The 20864-nt window shown below is 41.8% G+C and overlaps 1 protein-coding gene across 4 annotated transcripts in view; it reads left to right on the top strand.

Annotated features, from left to right (window-relative positions):
* WWC2 (WW and C2 domain containing 2) overlaps positions 1–20799 on the top strand; it is a 113392-nt gene extending 92593 nt beyond the window's left edge. For all 4 annotated transcript variants that reach the window (XM_053402537.1, XM_053402540.1, XM_053402538.1 and 1 more), the window contains exons 16-23: positions 376–540; positions 2265–2434; positions 3734–3932; positions 6228–6389; positions 11898–11990; positions 13310–13552; positions 15511–15638; positions 17683–20799. In XM_053402537.1, the coding sequence (XP_053258512.1) occupies positions 376–540; positions 2265–2434; positions 3734–3932; positions 6228–6389; positions 11898–11990; positions 13310–13552; positions 15511–15638; positions 17683–17749 (1227 nt within the window). In that variant the 3' untranslated portion in view covers positions 17750–20799. The remainder of the gene's footprint in view (positions 1–375; positions 541–2264; positions 2435–3733; positions 3933–6227; positions 6390–11897; positions 11991–13309; positions 13553–15510; positions 15639–17682) is intronic.
* Positions 20800–20864: the final 65 nt, after the last annotated feature.

The following is a 20864-nucleotide window of genomic DNA, read 5'->3' as shown; positions in this document are numbered from 1 at the left end:
TAAATCAGGTTGTCCCCACATTGAGGGAAAACACAACAGCAGCAAAAGACTGGCTGTTACCAACCAGTGAAGAAGATCTGGGTCCCAGGGCTTAGTTGGGACTCCTTTTGTAGAGTCTTTCTGAATCCCAGTTGCTTGTGGGTTTCCCACAGGTAGTAGTTGCTGTGAGAACAGGATTCTGGGCTACTGAAGATGGGCCATTGTCCTGTTATTATGTAAGAGGTACAGGAAGTTAGAGGTATTTGAGGAGCCATGTTGACATATTTGCATTGTTTCATCAGGGATGGGGTGTTGTATCTATTAAAATTACTGTTATTTTTTATTGATTTGATTTTCTAAATAACCAATGAATTATCATTTCACATTTCTGTGCAGGCTGGAACTCAAATAAGCCTGGCAGACTTGCCATGTTCGGATGAGACTTCTACTCTCTGGTATAACTTGCTGGCTTACAAGCAGATTCCTAGGAAAAAGAATAAGGAACTAAAGGAGGATCCTGTATTTGTACCAAACAATCAGTCGCCTGGCTCCTTGGACCTGGTAAGCAATGTGTGATGACTTCTGAACAGGAGACTAGAAAAATAGAAGCGGCAACGGTGAAGCAATTGTACTGTCTAATTATTTGCTCCCTCCTGCTGCTTTTGTTAGCTGACTGCCATATGGCCTGAGTGGAGGTGTGTAATTTGGCTTCTAAGAACCAAATCTACCTTGTAAGGGGGGGAAAAACACCTGCAAGCCGCATGTTACCACATTAAAAATTCCCTGTGCATAAAAAACACAACGCTAGCTCATCATGGAGAAAGCTTAGGTTACTTTCCACAGTGTTATTTGTTTTGTTTATTTAACAAAATTTGTATTGTATTGTGTTCTTTTTTTAAAAAAACACCACTTGTAAGCAGTTTGCAACAATATAAAATAAACATTAAAAATGGTTGATGGAAAACAGTTAAAAACAGGCATTAAGATATTCAAAAGATAATTAAAATCAACAGAAGCCAAAGAAAAGCTCAAAAAACATTAACCTCTATGTGTCTGGATAGGCTTGCCTAAACAAAAATATTTTAAGCAGGTTTTGAAAAGAGCACAGTGATGGTGCCTGTGGAATGTCAATAGGCAGGGACTTCCAAAATGTAGGCCCTGCCCACACTAGAAGTTGGACACCTTGCAAGGCCAGAATGAGGATTAAGGGGCACCTGTAACAATGCCAGTTCCACAGGTCGAAGAAGTAGAGTGTGTGCATATGGCATGAGGTGTTCCTGCCAGTAAACTTAGGGCTTTATATACTAATAGTAACACCTTGAACTGGTAGCAGTGCTGTTGTTTTTACATGGAGTTCAGTTATTCAGTCCACACATACACACACACCTTCTGCCTGTACTTGGACACCTATTCTCAGCTACAAAGTGTGCAATTATAGTGGGCCTGCTTGGATTATCTTCTTTCCTTGATCTGCTATTCTATGCGTGATAAAAAGTAAGAGCATATGCTGCCTACCTGGCATGCGTAGCCTTCCTGAAACATGTATAACATTCTTAAAGGCACATAAAATCCATCGCACACAGGCCCGATCCCATGATTGCTTCCTAGATTTTACCTGGAATGACAGCTTACAAGATCCGGGCCTTCCTGCATTGGATTTAATGAACATGTTGTCTTTTATGAACATTATGTTCATGTACGATTGTCCCGCTTCAGCAGCGTGGGAAGGGAATGAGCATTCCTGTTCGCTACTACAAGTCGGGGAGCAGAGCCAGAAAAAGTTGTAATCTTACCTGGCTGGTTGACATTTATGAATGTCAGATACTTCTGTAAAGTTTGCTTTTGCCAGCTATGCATAAATGGCAGCTAGTTTTTTGCAGCATACGGATAATACGTAATTTTGCACCAAAGAACCACAATATATTTCCTTTACTATATCCTTTCTGAGATAGTACATTTTGGTGGGGGGTATAATTTTCACAAGGGATGCATGAATTCTGAAGTCACATGGAAACCTGGTGTCACGTGAGCAACCAAATATGCTCGGCTCTGAGTTTCTCATGATGTTGCCCTGCTTATGTTTATGTGTTCCCGCATATGTTTTTGTGATCAATACATTTAATCAACACCTTTTCTGAAAGGTGGATTCCGGTAGAGTCTCATTGGCAATGCCAGTGTAATTGACAAAGGCATTGTCTGTTCACATCTATTAATAGGGCAGATTTTATAAGTAACATCGCTCAGTATGTCTTCTAATGTAGATCTGCTTCCAATGTCTCTGTTAGGATGCTGTGTCAGCATTACTGGAAAGGACATCAGCAGAGCTGCAGGCAGTAGAACAAGAGTTGGCAGAGGAGGAAGATGAAGAAGATGAGGAGGAAGAAGAGGAGGAGGAGGAAGAAGAAGAAGACGAAGAAAAGGGTGTACAGGAGCCACAACATGTTGAAGAAGACTGGTAGGTTGATTTGTTTTTGGTTTTTTAAAAAATACTATTATTTATAAAGCAACATCAAAAACAAGGCTGATCACTGAAAGAAACTTCTGCTCACCATCTGCTCCTCGTGCATGTAAAATTAACTTCTTACCCTTTTAGACCCCTTGGTGGAGAACTGCACGTTTCACTTGCTGTTTTCCTCACACCAGTTTCCCCAGTGCTGAAGAGAGAAGCTGTTTTTGTTTGTTTGTTTTAAACTTAAGTAGCATTTTGTGTCTTGAGTGGGAAGTGCAGCAGGAATTATGAATGGCATATCCGCCGCACACGCTTCCACCATTGAGTCTGCACACAATTAAGATTTCCAGGAGACCCCCACCCCTTGGAATCCCAACCCCCATTTCGCCTGCCAGCCCTGGCACCACACTGTCTGCACATGAGAAGCATATTTTCAGAGGGGAAGCCTGGTGGACATGCATTGGCTCTCCCCATGAGTTTGTGGGTGGACAGCGATGCAGCCGGAAGGCAAAGGCCTGCTCTCTCTCTCTCCTTAATAGCAAAGAAGCTAAGGACTTAAGGGACTACAGCCCACTCTCCATGTGTAAGAACCTGTGAGACCTTTTGGATCAGACCAAAGGTCCATTTAGTCCAACATCCTATTTCCCTCAGTGACCAGTCAGATGCCTATAAGCAGGTTGTGAAGGCACTAGCCCCTCCCTTTTGTTTTATGCTATTTAATGACATAAAACAATGAAGATGGGTATTATCTCTTCTTTGGAGCCAGCCTTGCATTGTCCACAATAAATGTCGAATTTGGGTGATTCATCTTTCAGTAGAGATGTTATTAAATGTGGATTAATTGCCTTGTGTTAAGATCTCACGTAAAAAAGAATTAATGCAGGTAAAGTGCCCCCCCCTCATGTTAATATAATCTTGATATCTGTAGAGAATGTGAAAAGAATTAGTCTGTATTTGCTAGTTCTACATCTGCTGGTTAATAATCATGAGAAAGGTATCTTGCATCTCTCCATTAGAACCATCTGTGGATGTCAAGCGTACTGCGCTTTTGTCAGAATGTTCTAAGGGAACCGATTTGCAACAGACCTTTCTGTTTTTCTTGGAGCGGATGACTAATATAATGCATTCACATGTCGGATCATGAAAGCGTTGTACTGAAATTCTAATCTACTTCTGGCTGAGATAATGTGTCGATAATAATATATCTTTTGTACAAGGTTCAGATCCCAGGCATGCCAGTGTTTTTTCTTTTTCTTTCCTCTTGTCAGTTTTCAAGGGTAAACTTGGGTTACTTTGTTCTCACAGGCTAGGAATGCTGGCAGAGGCATCCAGTGAGATTGTGACAGAAGAAGAGGACAATGTTAAAGGGGCAGAGGGAAGCAGATACTCAGATGACAACAGATTCTGCCTTAAACTGGTAGAGGAAGGTGAAACCAAGCACAGGGAAGACAGAAAACATGCACACGCGTGTCACAATGAGCAAGCAACGGCACCACCCATACTGGTGAATATTTTAGATTGTTTCTCTAATGCACTACAAAGAAGACACTGACATCCTGTGGCTGTGTTTGGTCGAGCAAGGTGGTGTGTTTAAAGGCAACAGTGTTTGTCATAAGGAATCTGTTTATTGTTTTCAGCCCTATGTTAATAAATGAAGGCCTGGATTGCATGTAACATTAAACCATAATTCAAAGCAAACCATAGTTTATGAGCACATAGCTCCACTGGAAAACAAGCACAAGCTGGAGTCTGGCTTATTGTGGTGCCTGGACCCTGTCACGTGGTTTGTTTCCTTCCAAACAATGCACAATCAAAAGCCAAGGTTTGTTCTCATGGTTTGGGGCAGTGCACCAGGAGTGGGAGGGGTCTGCATGCGGTGAGCACCAGCACACTGCTTCTTCATGTTATATTTTTATGCACGAACCTGGCCAAAGTCAGCTCAGCATTTAAACTCTCCATTGATTTCTAACAGGTTCTGTCCCCTCTGGCAAAGTGATCCTTTTTTTGTTTTGATATACAGTAAAGGGGAAAAGCAGAAAAGAGATTCTTAAGTCCTCAAGAAAAGCATTCAGCTTGCTAGTTAACATTTAATGTTTATTTGGGAGATTATTCATGTTTAATAATGAATGTATTAAATATTTAATAGGCTATTTTAATGTTTAAGCTATACTTGCATACACGGATGGTTTAATATTTTTGTTTTTGCATTTGTTATGAAGTTTTAATAATAAGGGCTCAGCGCTTCAGAGCAGTGCAGGAGAATTGTGTGTTGTGTGTTTAGGTTGTAAGCTTTAGTCAAAGAATTGGTGGAATTAAACAATGAAAAAGCACTTTTGATCAACTAAAAAGGTGTCTCCCAGTTAAGGAGGCAGTACCTATGGGGTGGGATCCAGACCCGCTCTTCTGTGAGCAGAAGGACTCCTCCTATGGAGGTCAAATGGATCTAGTGGACACTCCCACTGCATGAAGTGGATTCTGCTGTGGCAGAAGGAGTGGGAGAGTGATTTTCACCAATTTCCCTTTCCCCTGCAGTTCTGAAAGGTCCTCCAACCCTCTGGATCAGGTTTTTTTTATTATTGCGAGGGGAGGGGGGGAGAGATTGGCAGGGAAGAGAAAATATCACCCCAAATCAGCTCTGCCTCTTCCGCTAGTTTTCAGAGTTCCACTTTATGCAACTCTGGATCCGACCCACTAAAAACAATTACTTTAATTACAAAAATTATGGCTGGCAGGCAGCATCTTCAAAGAGGCACTCATCTTCCTTTTGCATTAAGGAATGGCTTTGGAAGCATGTGAGTACAGTATCTGTCCTTTGATAAAGCATCTTCTTGCTCTGATCTTGAACTGCAGCCTGATTTTTATGAATGGCCCTGACTGCTCTCCTTCCTCTTTTTTTTAATTTTACTTTCAATATAAACAAAGTGATCTCCAAGTACCAGATGATTGTTCCTTTTAAGCACCACAGCTGCTCCTTTGGAAAAACCAAACAGAAATAGAAGATCTTGATAAGACCTCTTGGCTATATAAAGTCTTGAGCAATATCTCAGAATATGTTCATTGGCTAGAATGTTTGATGCCTCCTTACCACTGATGGCCTAAGTTTCCTACATTTTTTATCATTCCTAAAAAATAACATACACATTTAACAGAAAACCTGAAGGATTGGTCCACATTCTTGTAGTACCCCACTGAGAATTTTAGCATAATTCACAAGAGTAGCCAGTTCTGGTTACTTCCATCAGTTTTTCTAAGACTTCGAATTTAAGTAAAGGGTGGAGTTGTTGTTTTAGAATAGGAAATATGTTATTTCTCCAGTATTTGTTTCACCACCTCTAGAGAGGACAACAGCATTCCTGCAGTTAGCAAACGGTAGGCCTCACTATAAGTGTTAGTTTTAAGCAGACAATATGACTTCATTAAAATTGTCTCCAGCTTTCATTCTCCTGCAAGGTTTTTGTTTCCATTAGTAAAATCAGAAACTTCTAACCTGAGGTCAGCCTTTTATCCCTTGTTTCAGCCTGAGTCACAAGCCTTTAATATCAAGTACAATATGAGTAGGGGAAATCATTGTTAATTAAGATTCACATACCATTCAGGCAGGTGAGTCTGTGATGCTTTGTGCAGTAAGATTCACACGTGTCCCACATCGAAATAGTACCTTCTGCCTATTATTGCTGAGTGGTGCATTGGATTCTTTGTCTTTATCGTAACTAATTTGTGCCAGAATGGGAGGGGAAGCAAGCTTCGTGGGGAGTTTTTGGTTTTAAGGATTGACAACAATGCACAATATCCTCAACAGGTTGATAAGGAAACGAACACAGAAGACAGGCGTGAGGGTGTGGCTGTACGACCCAAGGACAGAGCCGGCCTCAAGTCTCAGCAGCATCCCTTTGTCAGGAACAGCATGATAGTGCGCTCACAAACTTTCTCTCCAGGCGAGCGGAACCAGTACATCTGCAGGGTAAGACAAAGAGTGTTCTCCGCGAGGTCCCATTAACTAAAAGACTCATTTAACTTCTTTGGCAGTAGCACGCTACTGGCAATGAGCCATAAACTGACAACCCGGCATCCATCTCTCAGCTGCTAAGCTATAGCAAGCTTGTCACTCTTGCCTGTGGACTTTAGAATTTGCTGCTTGCCATGAGCGAGCCTGGAGCTTGTTGCTGCTGTTGACATCCCCCTCACCCCACCCCACTGACATAAACACATTCACACTTTGCTACATAAACAGTACAGTGGTACCTCGGGTTACATACACTTCAGGTTACATACGCTTCAGGTTACAGATTCCGCTAACCCAGAAATAGTACCTCGGGTTAAGAACTTTGCTTCAGGATGAGAACAGAAATTGTGCTCCTGCGGCGCGGCGGCAGCGGGAGGCCCCATTAGCTAAAGTGGTGCTTCAGGTTAAGAACAGTTTCAGGTTAAGAACGGACCTCTGGAACGAATTAAGTACTTAACCCGAGGTACCACTGTACACACTTACTTAGGAGACAGGCTGCACCCAGGTATTTAAAGCACAAGGCTTCTGCCAAAGAATCATTGGCACTGTAGTTTACCCCTCACAGAGCTACAAATTCCAGCACCCTTAACAAACTGCAGCTCCCAGGATGCTTTGGGGGGAAGTCATATGATTTAAATATACGAGGGTGCACACAGGCCTCAGCCTGAAGTCAGTAAGGCTTGCTTCCAAGTGTGTAGAATTACACTGTAATTCCATATGCCAGGAGTGGGGGGCCTTTTTCAGCCTGAGGTCTGCATGCTCTCCTGCGCAGCCTTCTGGTGTCTGTGTGCCAATGGTTGGTGGTGGTGGGAGGCCCAAAAAATGAATACAGGCTAACACACCTAACTTCACATGTATACTACTGGAGTGTGAACTGGTGGTGACTGATCTGGGAAAAGATATTGAGGCTGTAGCAGATGACTCAGTGAAAATTTCGACCCATTATTCAGCAGCTGTGAAAAAAGTGGATTCCATGCTAGGGACCATTAAGAAAGGGATTAGAAATATAACTGCCATTATCATAATGCCATTAAACAAAGCTATAGTGCAACCACACTAGGAATACTGTTCCAGCATCATAGAGTTGGGAAAGGTGCAAATAAGGGCAAGCAAAATGATTATAGGGCTGGAGCAACTCCCCTGTGATGGAAGGCTACAGCACCAGGGCTTTTTAGCGTAGAAAAAAGGCAAGTAAGCGGGGAGGGGCTCAATGAAAGTTTATAAAATGGTGTGGGAAAAGTAGACATTTTTCTTCCCTCATAGTACTGGAATTGGGGAGCTATCCAAATCAAGCTGAATGTTGGAATACTCATGGCAGACAAGAAGTACTCTTCACATGGCAAAGATCAGCTAAGGAATTTAGCACCACAATATATGTTCATGGCCACCTGCATGGATGACTTTAAGACAAATTAGTGGAGGATAAGGTCATTGAAAGACGCTAGCCACAATGATTATGTGCTGCCTCCAGTATCAGAGGCAGTGTGTCCAGCAGGGCTGCTGCTATGTCCTTAAGTTAGCGGACCAGTAGATGCAGTTCTTACCTCTGCAAAGCAGGCGACATTCCAACCACACAAAAGCAAAGGTTTCTACACCACAACCACCCCACATGCACACATCTGCCCGTCCAGGCAGGCAAGCAAGAGGCATTATCACAACATAAAGACACTTCCCAGTCAGGCAAAAGCTTTTGAGGAGGGCCAAGATTGTGTGCGATGGAGATGGGGAAGGGCTTGGGAAGAGTCCCAGTGGCTGGACAGAGATGCCTAGATGGCTGCATTGGCCTCCCCTCAAGCCTAAGATAATCTTGTCTCTTTTTCCTATGGTGACCTCTGCTAATGCAATTGTTTATATGCAACATGCTGCTTCTGAGAGATTTCTAGGAGCATATAATTTTGAAATTAATATATGCAATGTGGAAATGGCACATCCTCTGACAGCGCTGTTTCAGAAATACCTTTTCTGGAAGAAGCTGTATCAACACAGTTTCCATGGAGCTCCTTTAGTTCCGAAGCAACAGTTTACACATTATCATAGTAGTGCTTTCAGACAAACTGCTCATGTGAAAACTGAGACGGTAGAGTTACATGAGAGACTTGCAAACAATCAGTGACTGAATGTATGAATATTCAGTTCGGCTTCCATTACTCTGAAAATCGCTCCTTATCCTCCCTTCCAGTTGTAGAGGGTTGAATAATTTCTGTCTGGTTCTGAAATGCTAAATGTCTAAAAACTGGATGCTAAACAAAGCCTTGTTCTTCACACTTCATATAATATCATCTTTTAAGCTGTTTTTTAAATCTTTCCTAAATTGAACTGGATCTTCATTTGGGGTGTGGAGGAAAGCTATTGTAATGTATAAATCAAGACCCCTACATTTGAAGTGCTAGTAACTTTGCATCATGGATACGACAATTTCAAAATGGCAGCCATCTTTGTGCTCGAATTGTGGTTAATTTTTTGTTCAAGCTGTCCCTCCCTCTGTCTGCGATGCCTAACTGGACTGCCTTTTCTCAAATAAAACTTTGAAGGCTTGAGCCCCCTCAGTCTCAAATCCAAAGGAGGGACTAGGAGAAAGGTGGCAATGTGGTTAAAGTAGCTACTGGCATAGCATGCAGCCATACCTAAGAAGTAGGCGCAAACACTTTCACACACAAAATGGTGAATCCTTGAGACAACCCAATTGGAGGCCCAACGTGAATGAACAAGAGGTAGCAAAAGGCCTGTAAAACTTTACATTGCCTTGCCAAAAAGGAACACTTGGCATATATATATTGCCATATATATTGGACACTTGGTGATTCCCTCATTGCGAGAAGTAAGGTTATAGGGAACCAGGCAGAGGGCCTTCTCAGTAGTGGCACCAGCCCTGTGGAACGCCATCCCAGGAGATGTCAAGGCAATAAACGACTATTTTACTTTTAAAAGACAACTGAAGGCAGCCCTCTTTAGGGAAGTTTTTAATGTCTAATGCTGTATTGTTTCTAATATTCAGTTGGAAGCCTCCCAGAGTGGCCGGGGAAACCCAGCCAGATGGGTGGGGTACAAATAAATAATAATAATAATAATAATAATAATAATAATAATAATAATAATAATATATGCTGATAAACACTTGATCTATCTTGGTTGCCTTTACACAATCCCACTAGCTATCTCATTCAGACTATTAGCCTTTACACGTGTGTGTGTGTGTGTGTGTGTGTGTGTGTGTGTGTGTTCCAATCTTATGCCCTCCTTTAGAGGTTTCGCCCAGATTGAACATATATCTAGCACTTTGGGAACTAGGTCAAAAGTCTCTACTAAAAGAGTTTATTTTACCAAACTGGGAAATGCAGTTCATCTACCATGATTAATTCCTAACAAATCTATGTTGGCTGCTACTGATCGCACCATTTACCATTAGATAATTGCAGGTTGTTTTAATATATTTTTTACTATTTATTATCCATCTTTCTTTAAAAGTAATAATTCTGCAAATCGTATAATGGGAAACTGAGCTTTTGATTCTGTTTGTACCTCTCCATATGCATAAGTGACATTTAAGCACTAATGTATGGCATTATCATCCATGATCGCTTAACAGCGTACTTCCTAGAGTAGGAAAACTAATGTCTCTTTGGGGAGAGAGAAACCTAGATCACAAAGCTATTTTTCAAATGCTAGCTACATCAGCGTATTTTAAGACTCAGAACTTGTTAATTATTGAAAATTCTGTGGTATAATTCTTGTAAATAATGTTGTTTAATATGCCTTCTAGAAGAACTGAAATGTATATCTTGTATGTAGTTTCTTTTCATTTAAAGTTTAATATGACATTTTTGTTTATACAATACAAAATCATTCCCTCGGTGTTACCCTGTCTTGGAATGCAACCCGTTGAGGATATACAGCAAGAAAAATGAGATTATTTGAAGGGGGTGGGGGTTAAAAGTGAGACAATCTGCAATTAGTTAACAAAACTGGAGTTACAGTTCAAAGACATCCAGAAAGTTGTTTGTTGTTCTTGCAGTGTGATATCATTCTACGTGATGTTTCATGGAATAGCATCGGAAACAAAGACAGGATCCTTCTCAGAAGGACCTTCAATAAAAGACAGAAATGTGGAGAAACAAACATTTCTGCATTTTGAATTGGTTGTAGTCTTAGGTCTGAGGAAAATACTCACTGCAGCAGTGGCGTAGCGTGGGGGTGCAGGGGGGGCCGGCCGCACCGGGTGCAACATCTGGGGGGCGCGCGCTCGCACTCGCAGCTCTCTGCCCCTACCTGGCTCACTCTCTCTCTCTCACTGCAGTGCTGGCTGTGCGAATCCGATCCGAGCCGCCGGGTCGCCGCCCACTGTGGAGGGGGTGGGTGCCAGGCGTGCGGTGCGGAGAGAGGGCGAGGGACTATCTGGGGGAGGGACAGTGCAGCGGCCGCCCAGCGCAGCGCTGAGCGCGGGAGAGAACCACACCAGACCAGACCAGGCAGCAGCAAGAAGAAGCTGGCAGCGGCGGCAGGTTAGGGGTTAGGGGGCGCAAATTACTTGCCTTGCCCCGGGTTAGGGGGCGCAAATTACTTGCCTTGCCCCGGGTGCTGACAACCCACGCTACGCCGCTGCACTGCAGTCAACTGTAATAATACTAAATCATGGTTTAGCGTTCTCAAATGCAAGCAGCTTTGAGTCTTGGGCTTACATATGCTCTCTTTCCCCTCCAGGGGGAGAGAAGGATATTGGAAGCTCCCATTCCTTGTTTGCAGGAAACCACAGTTGGCTGTTTTGTCCAAACGCAGCAAATTCCAGCCTTTGGGTTGCTACTAAATTAGAGCAGAGGCATTCAGTTACTGTTCCCAAGGGCGTGAGGAAGGAGTGCTTGAGCCCAAAGCTTGGACCTGTAATGCTACACCAGTGTTCTGTATGAACAGTAGTTGATCAAGCAAAGATCCCAGTTTGGTGCAGTGGGAAAAGTCCAACATTATGTGTGCCTATGTAAGCTTTAAAAAAATTCAGTTTTCAGTACATAGCTTTTAATCCATTGTGCACTTTCCTGCTTAGAGCTCTGCTGCAATCTGTAGAACCTTAAAAGCACAGTGAATGAAGCTTCCTCACATTAACCAATATAAAGAGTTTCTTGGTGATCCACTGACCAAGCAAAGTTTCCTTTGAAACTTTCAGACAATTTTCTGCCTTAGACGCTCGAGTTTTGAAACTTGAGGGCAGCAGAGCGGTTGGTGATGGCTTCTATGTAAACATTGTTTAATGTAATGGAATCGTGGCACTTTTCCGGTTTAATGAATTATTGATAATCAAACACTGGCTTTTTAGCAATTCTGCATTTATTACTAATAAGACTAATGGTGAGAATGTAGGCACCTCCATTAGTACATGTGGTAGTTACTCTTGGCAATTTTAACACTAGGAGCTGTTCCATTTCAAACCCAATCACTTTATGTTATAACTCTCTTGTCTGTTCCTTGTTTTGACAGTTGAATCGAAGTGATAGCGACAGCTCAACCTTGGCCAAAAAATCCCTTTTTGTGAGAAATGCCACTGAACGGCGGAGCTTGCGAGTTAAAAGGGTATGTGCTGTCTGACCACTTGCTGCTCACTTTTCCATTTCACTGCAAACACTTTGCTAGATTAAAGAGTTCCTTCCACAAACTGAAGTTGCTTGCTGTGGTTTATTCTCATTCCAGGAAGCCCTGGCTTCCCATTAATATTTGAATGAAGCCCAAAGGAAGTTGTGGCGCTGATCTTTTTTTTTTTTTAGCCCAGTTGTGCTTTAGTTGTGCTCACATTGGGGAAACAATGAATTAAGCTAGAGAACGACCTGAGTCAGAAAATCATGGCTACTGCCAACAAGCTTTCAGGTGGTTGAGAAAAGGGTACCATTTGCTGTGGGGTAATGCCTGGGGGAGTGGGGACTAAATTCCTGTTTAATTATTTCTGGGTCAGCCACTTTTTGCCTACAACTTATCCTCCACTTAGTACCACTATGAGTAAAACTCCAGGCAATTGCATTTCAGTGCCTAGTAGAGTCGATCGCCATCTTGGATTTGCCACCAGTGTTCTGCTCCCTGCTGAGCACTTGGTGGGGCGATGGTCACTGCCACAAAAACAAATTCCAGGGATGTGCTTCATGGTGTAGTACAAATTAAAAAGGGGGGGGGGAGTTGAGCAAGGCAGTTGTTGGGGGTCTCATGAAATGGCACTTTGCCACAGACCTCCTCAACCTGCCCCTTTCCCTGCATCTACTGCTTTTCCCTTCAAGGTGGTAAATACTGTCTGGGAATCCCAGATGGAGGTGGAGGCTGCAGGTACAGTAGTGGATGAGAAAGGATTTAAGGGCCTTCCCTGTTGCAAATTTTGTCCCTAATGTGTAATGGTCTTTGCCTGGAATCATAGAGTTGGAAGGGACCCTGAGGATCATCTAGTCCAACCCTCTGCAATGCAGGAATATGCAGCTGTCCCATATCAGGACCAAACCTGCATCCTTGGCATTATCAGCACCCCCTCTAACCAAGTGAGGAAAAACTTCTTAATTTTCAGGACAACTGAAGGATAATGGAACTGTGGTATTTAGTCTGACCACAGCTTTGTGTGCGTAAATCCATACACAAAGTACATACATATGTTTCATATTATTTATTGAACTTTGTGTTTTTTTAATGAAATGTAAACTAAAAATGACTTATAATATAACATAAAAATGAAAACCTATATAAAGCTAAAGCAAAGTAAAAACTGAATACACTGATATACAGGGGGAAAGCTGTCTAATACAAAAAGATAAATAAACCTGGCATGCTTTATGTAGGTATGCTGACATCACCTTGAGAAGTTTGCATTCCTGGTTTTAAATTCATTCTTATGTTTTTGGGATTCCTGAAAACTGTAGCCTGCCTGCCAGCCTAACATGCGAAGAGCAACGCAAGAGTGCCCTGTTCGCACCTCTCTGGATTTGGAGCTGGACCTCCAGGCTTCTCGCACGCGGCAGAGTCGCCTGAATGACGAACTGCAGATGCTGCGTGACCTGAAGCAGAAGCTGGAGGAGATGAAAGCGAGAGGAGAGACAGAGCTTCCTCCACGGGTGTTGGAGGATGAAAGGTTCCAGAAGCTGTTGAAACAGGCTGAAAAACAGGTAGAGACATCAAATTGCTCATCTCTAAATGAAAGAGAAGCATGCACATGAAGGTACAATGGGATGTAGTCAGGGCTTTTTTTCTAAAAAAAATGTTTAGGGATACTCTCATTTTGGCTGTTCCCTCTCCCTCCAACCCCCGGACAAGGGGCTTGAGGCAGAGGCGGTGCTGAGAAGATGGGAAGACCCCCAGCGACAACGGTGGCGGGGTCGGCTTGAGCGAGGGGGGCGAGCGCTTGCCGGTTGGCTCTAGCCCGGCAACAGGAGAAGGAGGAGCGCCGTTGCCTCTACCGCAGCTGCCCCAGACTCCCCTCCCTGGGCACCAGCAGAGAGAATGACGGCGCTCCAGTCTGCACTGCTACTGCGGAGACAGCTGGCATGTCAATCTGTCCATCGATGGTCGGGGCAACACAAAATATTTAGGGGTACATGTCCCCCTAGAAAAAAAGCACTGGATATAGCCAGTGATGTTGCTTAGCTGATGGTAAAGCTTCCTCAATGGAATGGGAAGGGAAGCAATTCCCAGCAGCTGCCCTTCGCCCCCGGTGCCTCTCCCTTAAATCTGCAAGTCGAAGTCACTAATGGAAGAGGAACACTGGATGCAGTCCAATGGGCTTAAGCATACCTAATTCTGTTAGGTGTGGGCTATTATCTCCCATACATAAGAAAAATGTTCCAGTTGGTATTTTGTCCCCTCACTCCCACCCTTCAACTTATTTTAAATACAGTGGTATCTTGGAAGTCGAACGGAATACATTCTGGAAGTCCATTTGACTTCCAAAATGTTCAGAAACCAAGGTGTGGCTTCTGATTAGGTGCAAGAAGCTCCTGCAGCCAATCAGAAGCCGCGTCGGAAGTTCGGGTTCCAAATAACGTTCGCAAACTGAACACTTGTTTGCGGGTTTGCGGCGTTCGGGAGCAAAAACGTTCGACTTGCAAGGCGTTCGGGAACCAAGGTACGACTGTATCTAAGTTCTGAAGTTGATTTTTTTTCTTAATACTGAGTGCATTATTATTATTTTTTGAAGAGCTAGAAATGAGAACCTATTCTGAAGTCTATAAAATTCATTTCTTACTGTTCAAGTCTATGTACTTCTATAGATCTTCAAAAGCTTGCTTGGATCATCTTCTGCAGTTTTGCAATGTTTACTCCAGAAGGCAAAGCTGTGCTTACTGTAGAAATGCGGTGTCCATTAAAATGCAAAAGTCAATAGGCACTTTAGGGCTTTTAGTGTACTAAAGTAAAAAGTTGAGACAGGCAGTAAGATACGAAATACTTTATTAACACAGCAGGGGGGCATTTAATAAAACTAATCAACATCACAGGAAGTAAATAAATGAAAGATGGTTTGGGGTGTTTGAGATATTAGACACTCTTAATTGCCACAAGGGTTTTCAAAACACTTGGCTGAAGAACATTGCCTGATTATAAAATCCAGACCATTCCTGCTTCTTAGTTCATCCTAAGGACTGATTTTAAATGAGATACTGGGTGTGCAAAAACAGGCTTTGTGTGGCTTGGCATCTCATTTAAAAAGCTTTCCATCCATCTGCCAGCCTCTGCGACACAGAGCTTGCATGCCAATAGAGCTGCCTTCTGGGCCATAAGCTTCAGATGCACCAGCACATGGATTAAAAGCCCTTTAAAGGACATGCCAGGAAGTGTGGAGTCCTTTTCATGCATCTTGTTTAAAAATTGGCCCCAAGTCATTTTAGCTGCGGTGCCAATATGTCTTATTTTGTAAAATGAACAATGCACAACTTCCAGCTGCAGTATGCACACCTCTCCTCTGCTTGCGAGTCCACCCTGTGTCCCATGAGCATGTTGTGTTGAAGACATTTTGTGAGGTGCTCTCGCTCTCTCTCTCTCTCTCTCTCTCTCTCTCTCTCTCTGGCTTCTCGAATCCTGTCATATCGCCATTTGGTACCTGTTAGCTGTAATTTTGTTCCCTCACCAGGCTGAACAATCAAAGGAGGAAAAAAAACAGGGTTTAAGTGCTGAAAAATTGATGAGGAAAGCGTCGAAGGATGTGTGCCGGTTGCGAGAGCAAAGCCAGAAGGTTCCTCTGCAGGTGCAGTCATTCAGGTAAAGAGACCCCTGATTCCTTGGAGCTGGAGAAAAATCTGCAACAGTTTCTCAGCTGGCCTTCCCATCTTATAGATGCACCTTTCTAGAATTAGTTGATGCCATGGGATTAACTATTCAATAAATGCAATTCAGATATGCAAGAAGATGTCTTCAGGGCATGCTTTGTGATGTAGTTTCTGAGCATCAGGAAGAAGGTGCAGTGATTGGAAGTGGAATCTGCAGCTCCGAGTGCTGGAGCTAAAGGCATTAATGGTTTCATCAGTAAATCTTCACCCCAGTTTCATCCATTTACGAGCCAAATGACTTCAAATAATCCAGAGGAAACAGCCAACCAAATAGACATAGCTCTGTGATTCCCCTTGGCAGAATGCAGGTACAGCAGAACCTCTACTCATGACCACAGTCTGTTCCAGAGGCCCGTCCTTATGGCAAAATGGATCTCTGGCAGAAGCACAGTTGTGGATAGGCACATTCGGTGGCATCCCGCTTCTGCGCAGGTGCAGACGGTGGCAAACACGGTGTTTACTTCCGGGTTTGCCGCAGTCACGACTTGGAACGGGCCTAAGTAGAGCAGGATGTAAGTAGAGGTTTTACTGTAGAGGTGTAGCTGTAGAGGTTTTACTGTAGAGGTGTAGCTGATTTTATTTTCCCCAACTCCAGCAAGAAAACAGATGTTTTTCTGTCCAGAGAGCATGCTTGCTGTTTTTCTACTGGCTGTGAAGTTCCCTCAGCTCATGTACCGTAATCTGCAGCAGATAGAACTCTTGGTTTTTGTGGCAGGAGACTCAGGTGGTCAATATGCATGCCAAATGCATGGGGAATGACAAGCAGGCAGACACAGACATTCAGCTGCTTAGATATTTGTCCTGAGAACAAAACCTAAGTGGATTGACAGCCTGAATAAATACAGCAATGCAGAGTTAGATACCAGACTACCTTCCTTAGTAAGGCATGTAGCCCCTGACGAACAGAATACCATGGGGCCCTTGATAGAGGGAGGGAAGTCAAAGATTCACCTAGGTAGCCTTATTCAACAGTAGCTAAGGGAGCCATTGCAAAAGGTCAAGGGAGGGCTGAGGCCTCTGTAATTTGAGCCCTGCTCCAGTAGTACAGTTTAATTAATAATATTTTTTTAAAAAAATTATACCCCCCCCCATCTGACTGGGTTGCTCCAGCCATTCTGGGCAGCTTCCATCACATACAAAAACATAATAAAACATCAAACATTAATAATAACAATCTGATCCAATATAAAAAGTCGCAGTAACTTTAAAATATAGTGATATTCAATAATCCATTTGAATCTAATAGTATATGGTAAAACAATTAGCAAATAATTAAACAGTTTACACTTATCATTTACAGTAAGGAATTACTAATTACTAATCAATAAAAATAATGGCAAGTTTAAATGCATAACATACCACAAAACAAACAAAACCATGTAAAAGGGTCAAATTGAGAGAGAAGGGCACACAATTTATAAAATTACTTTTAAAAAGATCCCTGATCTCTTCCCAGCTGCTTCTGCTGTTCTCAAAATCATGGTCTGGGAAAGGCTCCCAGGGCTAGAGGCTGGGGCAAGGCAGGTGGAACAGGCATCTGTTGGCCTGGTGACCAACAGAAAGTCTCTCTGCCCTCACAGACTTCAAGTACAGTGGTACCTACGCTTCAGGTTACAGACTCCACTAACCCAGAAATAGTACCTCGGGTTAAGAACTTTGCTTCAGGTTGAGAACAGAAATTGTGCTCCTGCGGTGCGGCAGCAGCAGGAGGCCCCATTAGCTAAAGTGGTGCTTCAGGTTAAGAACAGTTTCAGGTTAAGAACGGACCTCCGGAACGAATTAAGTACTTAACCCGAGGTACCACTGTAATCGGTTTATTCCAAAGGATTGAGTTATACAGAGATTTGCTTGGATGGGTGGAAAATTGTTACTCAGTTCTTACATTGCTTTTACTTTGCATGTTGGAGTTCACTGTGATTTTCTTTTTTCTTTTTTTTAACCACTTAAAATGTATTTCCTCTTCCTTCTTTTTTAAGGGAGAAGATTGCATACTTCACAAGAGCAAAGATCAGCATACCATCTCTGCCAGCTGATGATGTCTAACTATGCTTCTCCCCACAACCTGTTTTTCTACTCGTTCATCTTTTTTATTTTAAGATGACAGTTTTTTGTAGTATAGTCCCATGATTAAAAAAGCCTACTGTTTTACATCCAAGCCTAGATACTGTTTGTAAAAAAAAAAATACAGTACATTATGTGGTGGTATATATTATGTGCTGGTAGATTTTATATATGCATATACATATAAATATATATCTATATAAAGGCAAGAGAAAGCCTCCTCTCTCTTCCCCTGCCTAAATCTTCCACACCAGAAAACCAAAGTAGAATATTTCTGGTACATGATGCTAATTTTGTACAGTTTGTATGTATTACAGATACGCTACTTTTTTGTAAAGATGGATCAAGGAACAAAGGCTGTACCAAGTGTGTATATCCTGTTGAACTGCACTGTGTTGAGAAATATTGTGTTCAACAGGCGGTTTCGTTTCACTGTTTTTTCACAAGAGCAGACTGTGAAGATGGCTGTTAGGCCATGCAATATTTTTGTACAAAGTGTGATTTTTTTTGTAGCTAGCAGCAAGCACGAGCCCTCTTCCAAAACAGCAAGACTGCCTCATGCAAACAGGTGCTGTTTATATTTGTGTCACCCACAATGGAACTTTCAATGTTGAACCCAGTTCTTTTCCTTTCTGTCTTGGTATGAAGGAAGCGGCATGGGATACTGAGTTGCAGGAGTATTATTTTGTGAATGTACTGGACTTTGGGCTATATTTGGGTTTTTCCTAATGTTTTCTGCATCTATAACCTGGGAGAAGTAATATGGGGCAAGTCTGTAACCCTGAAATGTGTCTATAAACTGAAACTACCCAAAGGGCAGCTGTTTTCTGAAATGGGACTCAGGTTCACGCACAAAGTATTTAAACCTGAGCTGAAAGATAAACTGAAATATAAAACTAACCCTTGAATATAAAATAGTTTGTTTAGTATTACAGCCAGTAGCCTGTAGGAAAAGTCAAGTTGATAAAGCCCAAACAGACCCATGCAATTTTCAAAGGAGTGGTTCTTAGGAAATTCATTGCTCTTAAGTACCGTGTGTGTGTGTGTGTGTGTGTGTGTGTGTGTGTGTGTGTTCTAAGAAAACTCATTATACGAAGCACTTAAAATGATGTGTTTAATTATGGCACAATAAGCATGATCAAGGTATCTATGGAATTGGAACCTTAACTTGTTTAAACAGGAATTTGTATTGATAAAAAGGTAAAAGACGATATGAATGTGCTTGTCAGAATTCAAACTGGTAACAATCTGGTTACTTTTAAAAGAGGCATATATCTGCAGATGTGTCATGTGTATATTAGCACTACCAGTGATGGGCTCTGGATGTCACCGGGAAGCACATTGCTGATCAAGTCTGAGGTCGTCACAGTGGGGCTTGGCAAAGCTCTGTCTACCTTCAGCTTGGCGGCTGCTGTGATGAGCAGCCCAGAGGAGAGCACTTGAGAGAACAAGCAGCAGTGAGCTACTTTTGCTGAATCAGGCCTGAAATCCTATGCACACTTAGTAGAGTGCAAACTCCACGGAACTCAATAGGACTTTTGTGTAGGCATTTATAGGATCAAACTGTAAGCCTCATAAGTATTGCTTACAAAATATGGGCTTTCAGACACCATTTTGCAAGATGGCTGAGCTGTTTGGAAGCATTTTGATGAGCACAAATAAATGGCTGGTTATGTATATGAATCATAAGTGCACACACTATATATGAAATCCAGCAAAGAAACAAAAGGGCTAGAACACTGACCATTTTGCAACATTATTATAAATTATGTCATATTTTATTTTTGCCAGAATGTAATTGTCTCATTGAAAGATTAGGGGAACATAACTAAAATATGTTTGTTGCCATCTTTGGAAATCCTGATGGGGGGAAAAAACTTGTGCCTTAATTTATTTTTATAAATCTCCCTAAGTGTTCTCTTATTATGCAGAAGTCTGTGTAATTATTCAGATTCTTCAAATATTACTTCAAACCTGGAGGTAGTCAGTAAACTAACTGTGCCCCCTTTTTCTTTACCTCTCTTTTTAGGTCTAATCTAAACACATACACGCCAGGTATTCTGATGAGGTCAATCTCTAAAAGCTAAAGTTTCAAATTGTTTAATATAGAAATGAAGTTTGACTGTTTCAGCTTCTCGGTTTGACAATATAAATGTTTGTAGAAATGATGTATAGAGCTGTATCTTGTGATTTATTTATTTTCAGTCTTATTTATGTACTGCTTAATATAGTTCAGTTCTGGCCATTTAAAATTTACGGGTTAAAAAAAAAAGCTACTGTGAGAAATGTATACAGCTTTCAGGTTTCTTAGTGGAGAAGCTGTTCATACATATACACAGAGAGAGAGAGAATTTCAGAGGGAACAAAAAAGGATTCTCTGATAAATCATGAATATTGGCAGAAATAATATTGTTGGTAGTTCTGCAAAATTTGCTCATTTATAAAATGAGAGCAATTGTCACTGCAATAATACATCTTCTGACTTCGTCAGACTACAGTAATATCAGCTCATTTTTAGGAATAAATTTTGAACTGTTCTGGGTTTGTTGGTTTGTGTTTTGAACTCAGTTTATATACAGTAATGAAATAACATTGGTGAGACACTGATAAAAAAAATACCAGCCACATTTCATGTTATACAGATACTGCTTTTATTGTAAGATTTACCCTTCATAGGATATAAGAAACATAATAATCCTCATGTTCCCATTATCAGTATGTTAGTACAGTTCTATATATCAAATTTTAAGTATTACAGGTACAAGGCAATATTATGTTTTAGCCAACTGAACAAAGTATATAGCAAATCATTTATAGAATGAAAATCAAATTTCAACTTTTTGCCTTCTTGTTACATTTAAGTAAAAAAATGCTCAGGACTGAACTAAATATTTAATCAGGTTATATCACGAATGTCTTTCTGTGCTAATGTTGTCTGTAAACCTGCATATGTACATCACCTAGATTAACTTTCATCTCTGCACTTTCCATGTGTTTCAGTGATTTGGAAAAAAATACAGTTTTTTAACAAAGCTTTTGTGCTCATTTGTGTTCTTTTGTTTTTGTTTTTTTACAAAAAAGCCCAGAAGTTTTGATT

The sequence above is a fragment of the Podarcis raffonei genome, chromosome 9 (genome assembly GCF_027172205.1).
Source record: "Podarcis raffonei isolate rPodRaf1 chromosome 9, rPodRaf1.pri, whole genome shotgun sequence".
Lineage (NCBI taxonomy): Eukaryota > Metazoa > Chordata > Lepidosauria > Squamata > Lacertidae > Podarcis > Podarcis raffonei.
Note: the sequence above shows the minus strand (reverse complement) of the source record. Positions and strands in the feature narration are given on the sequence as shown.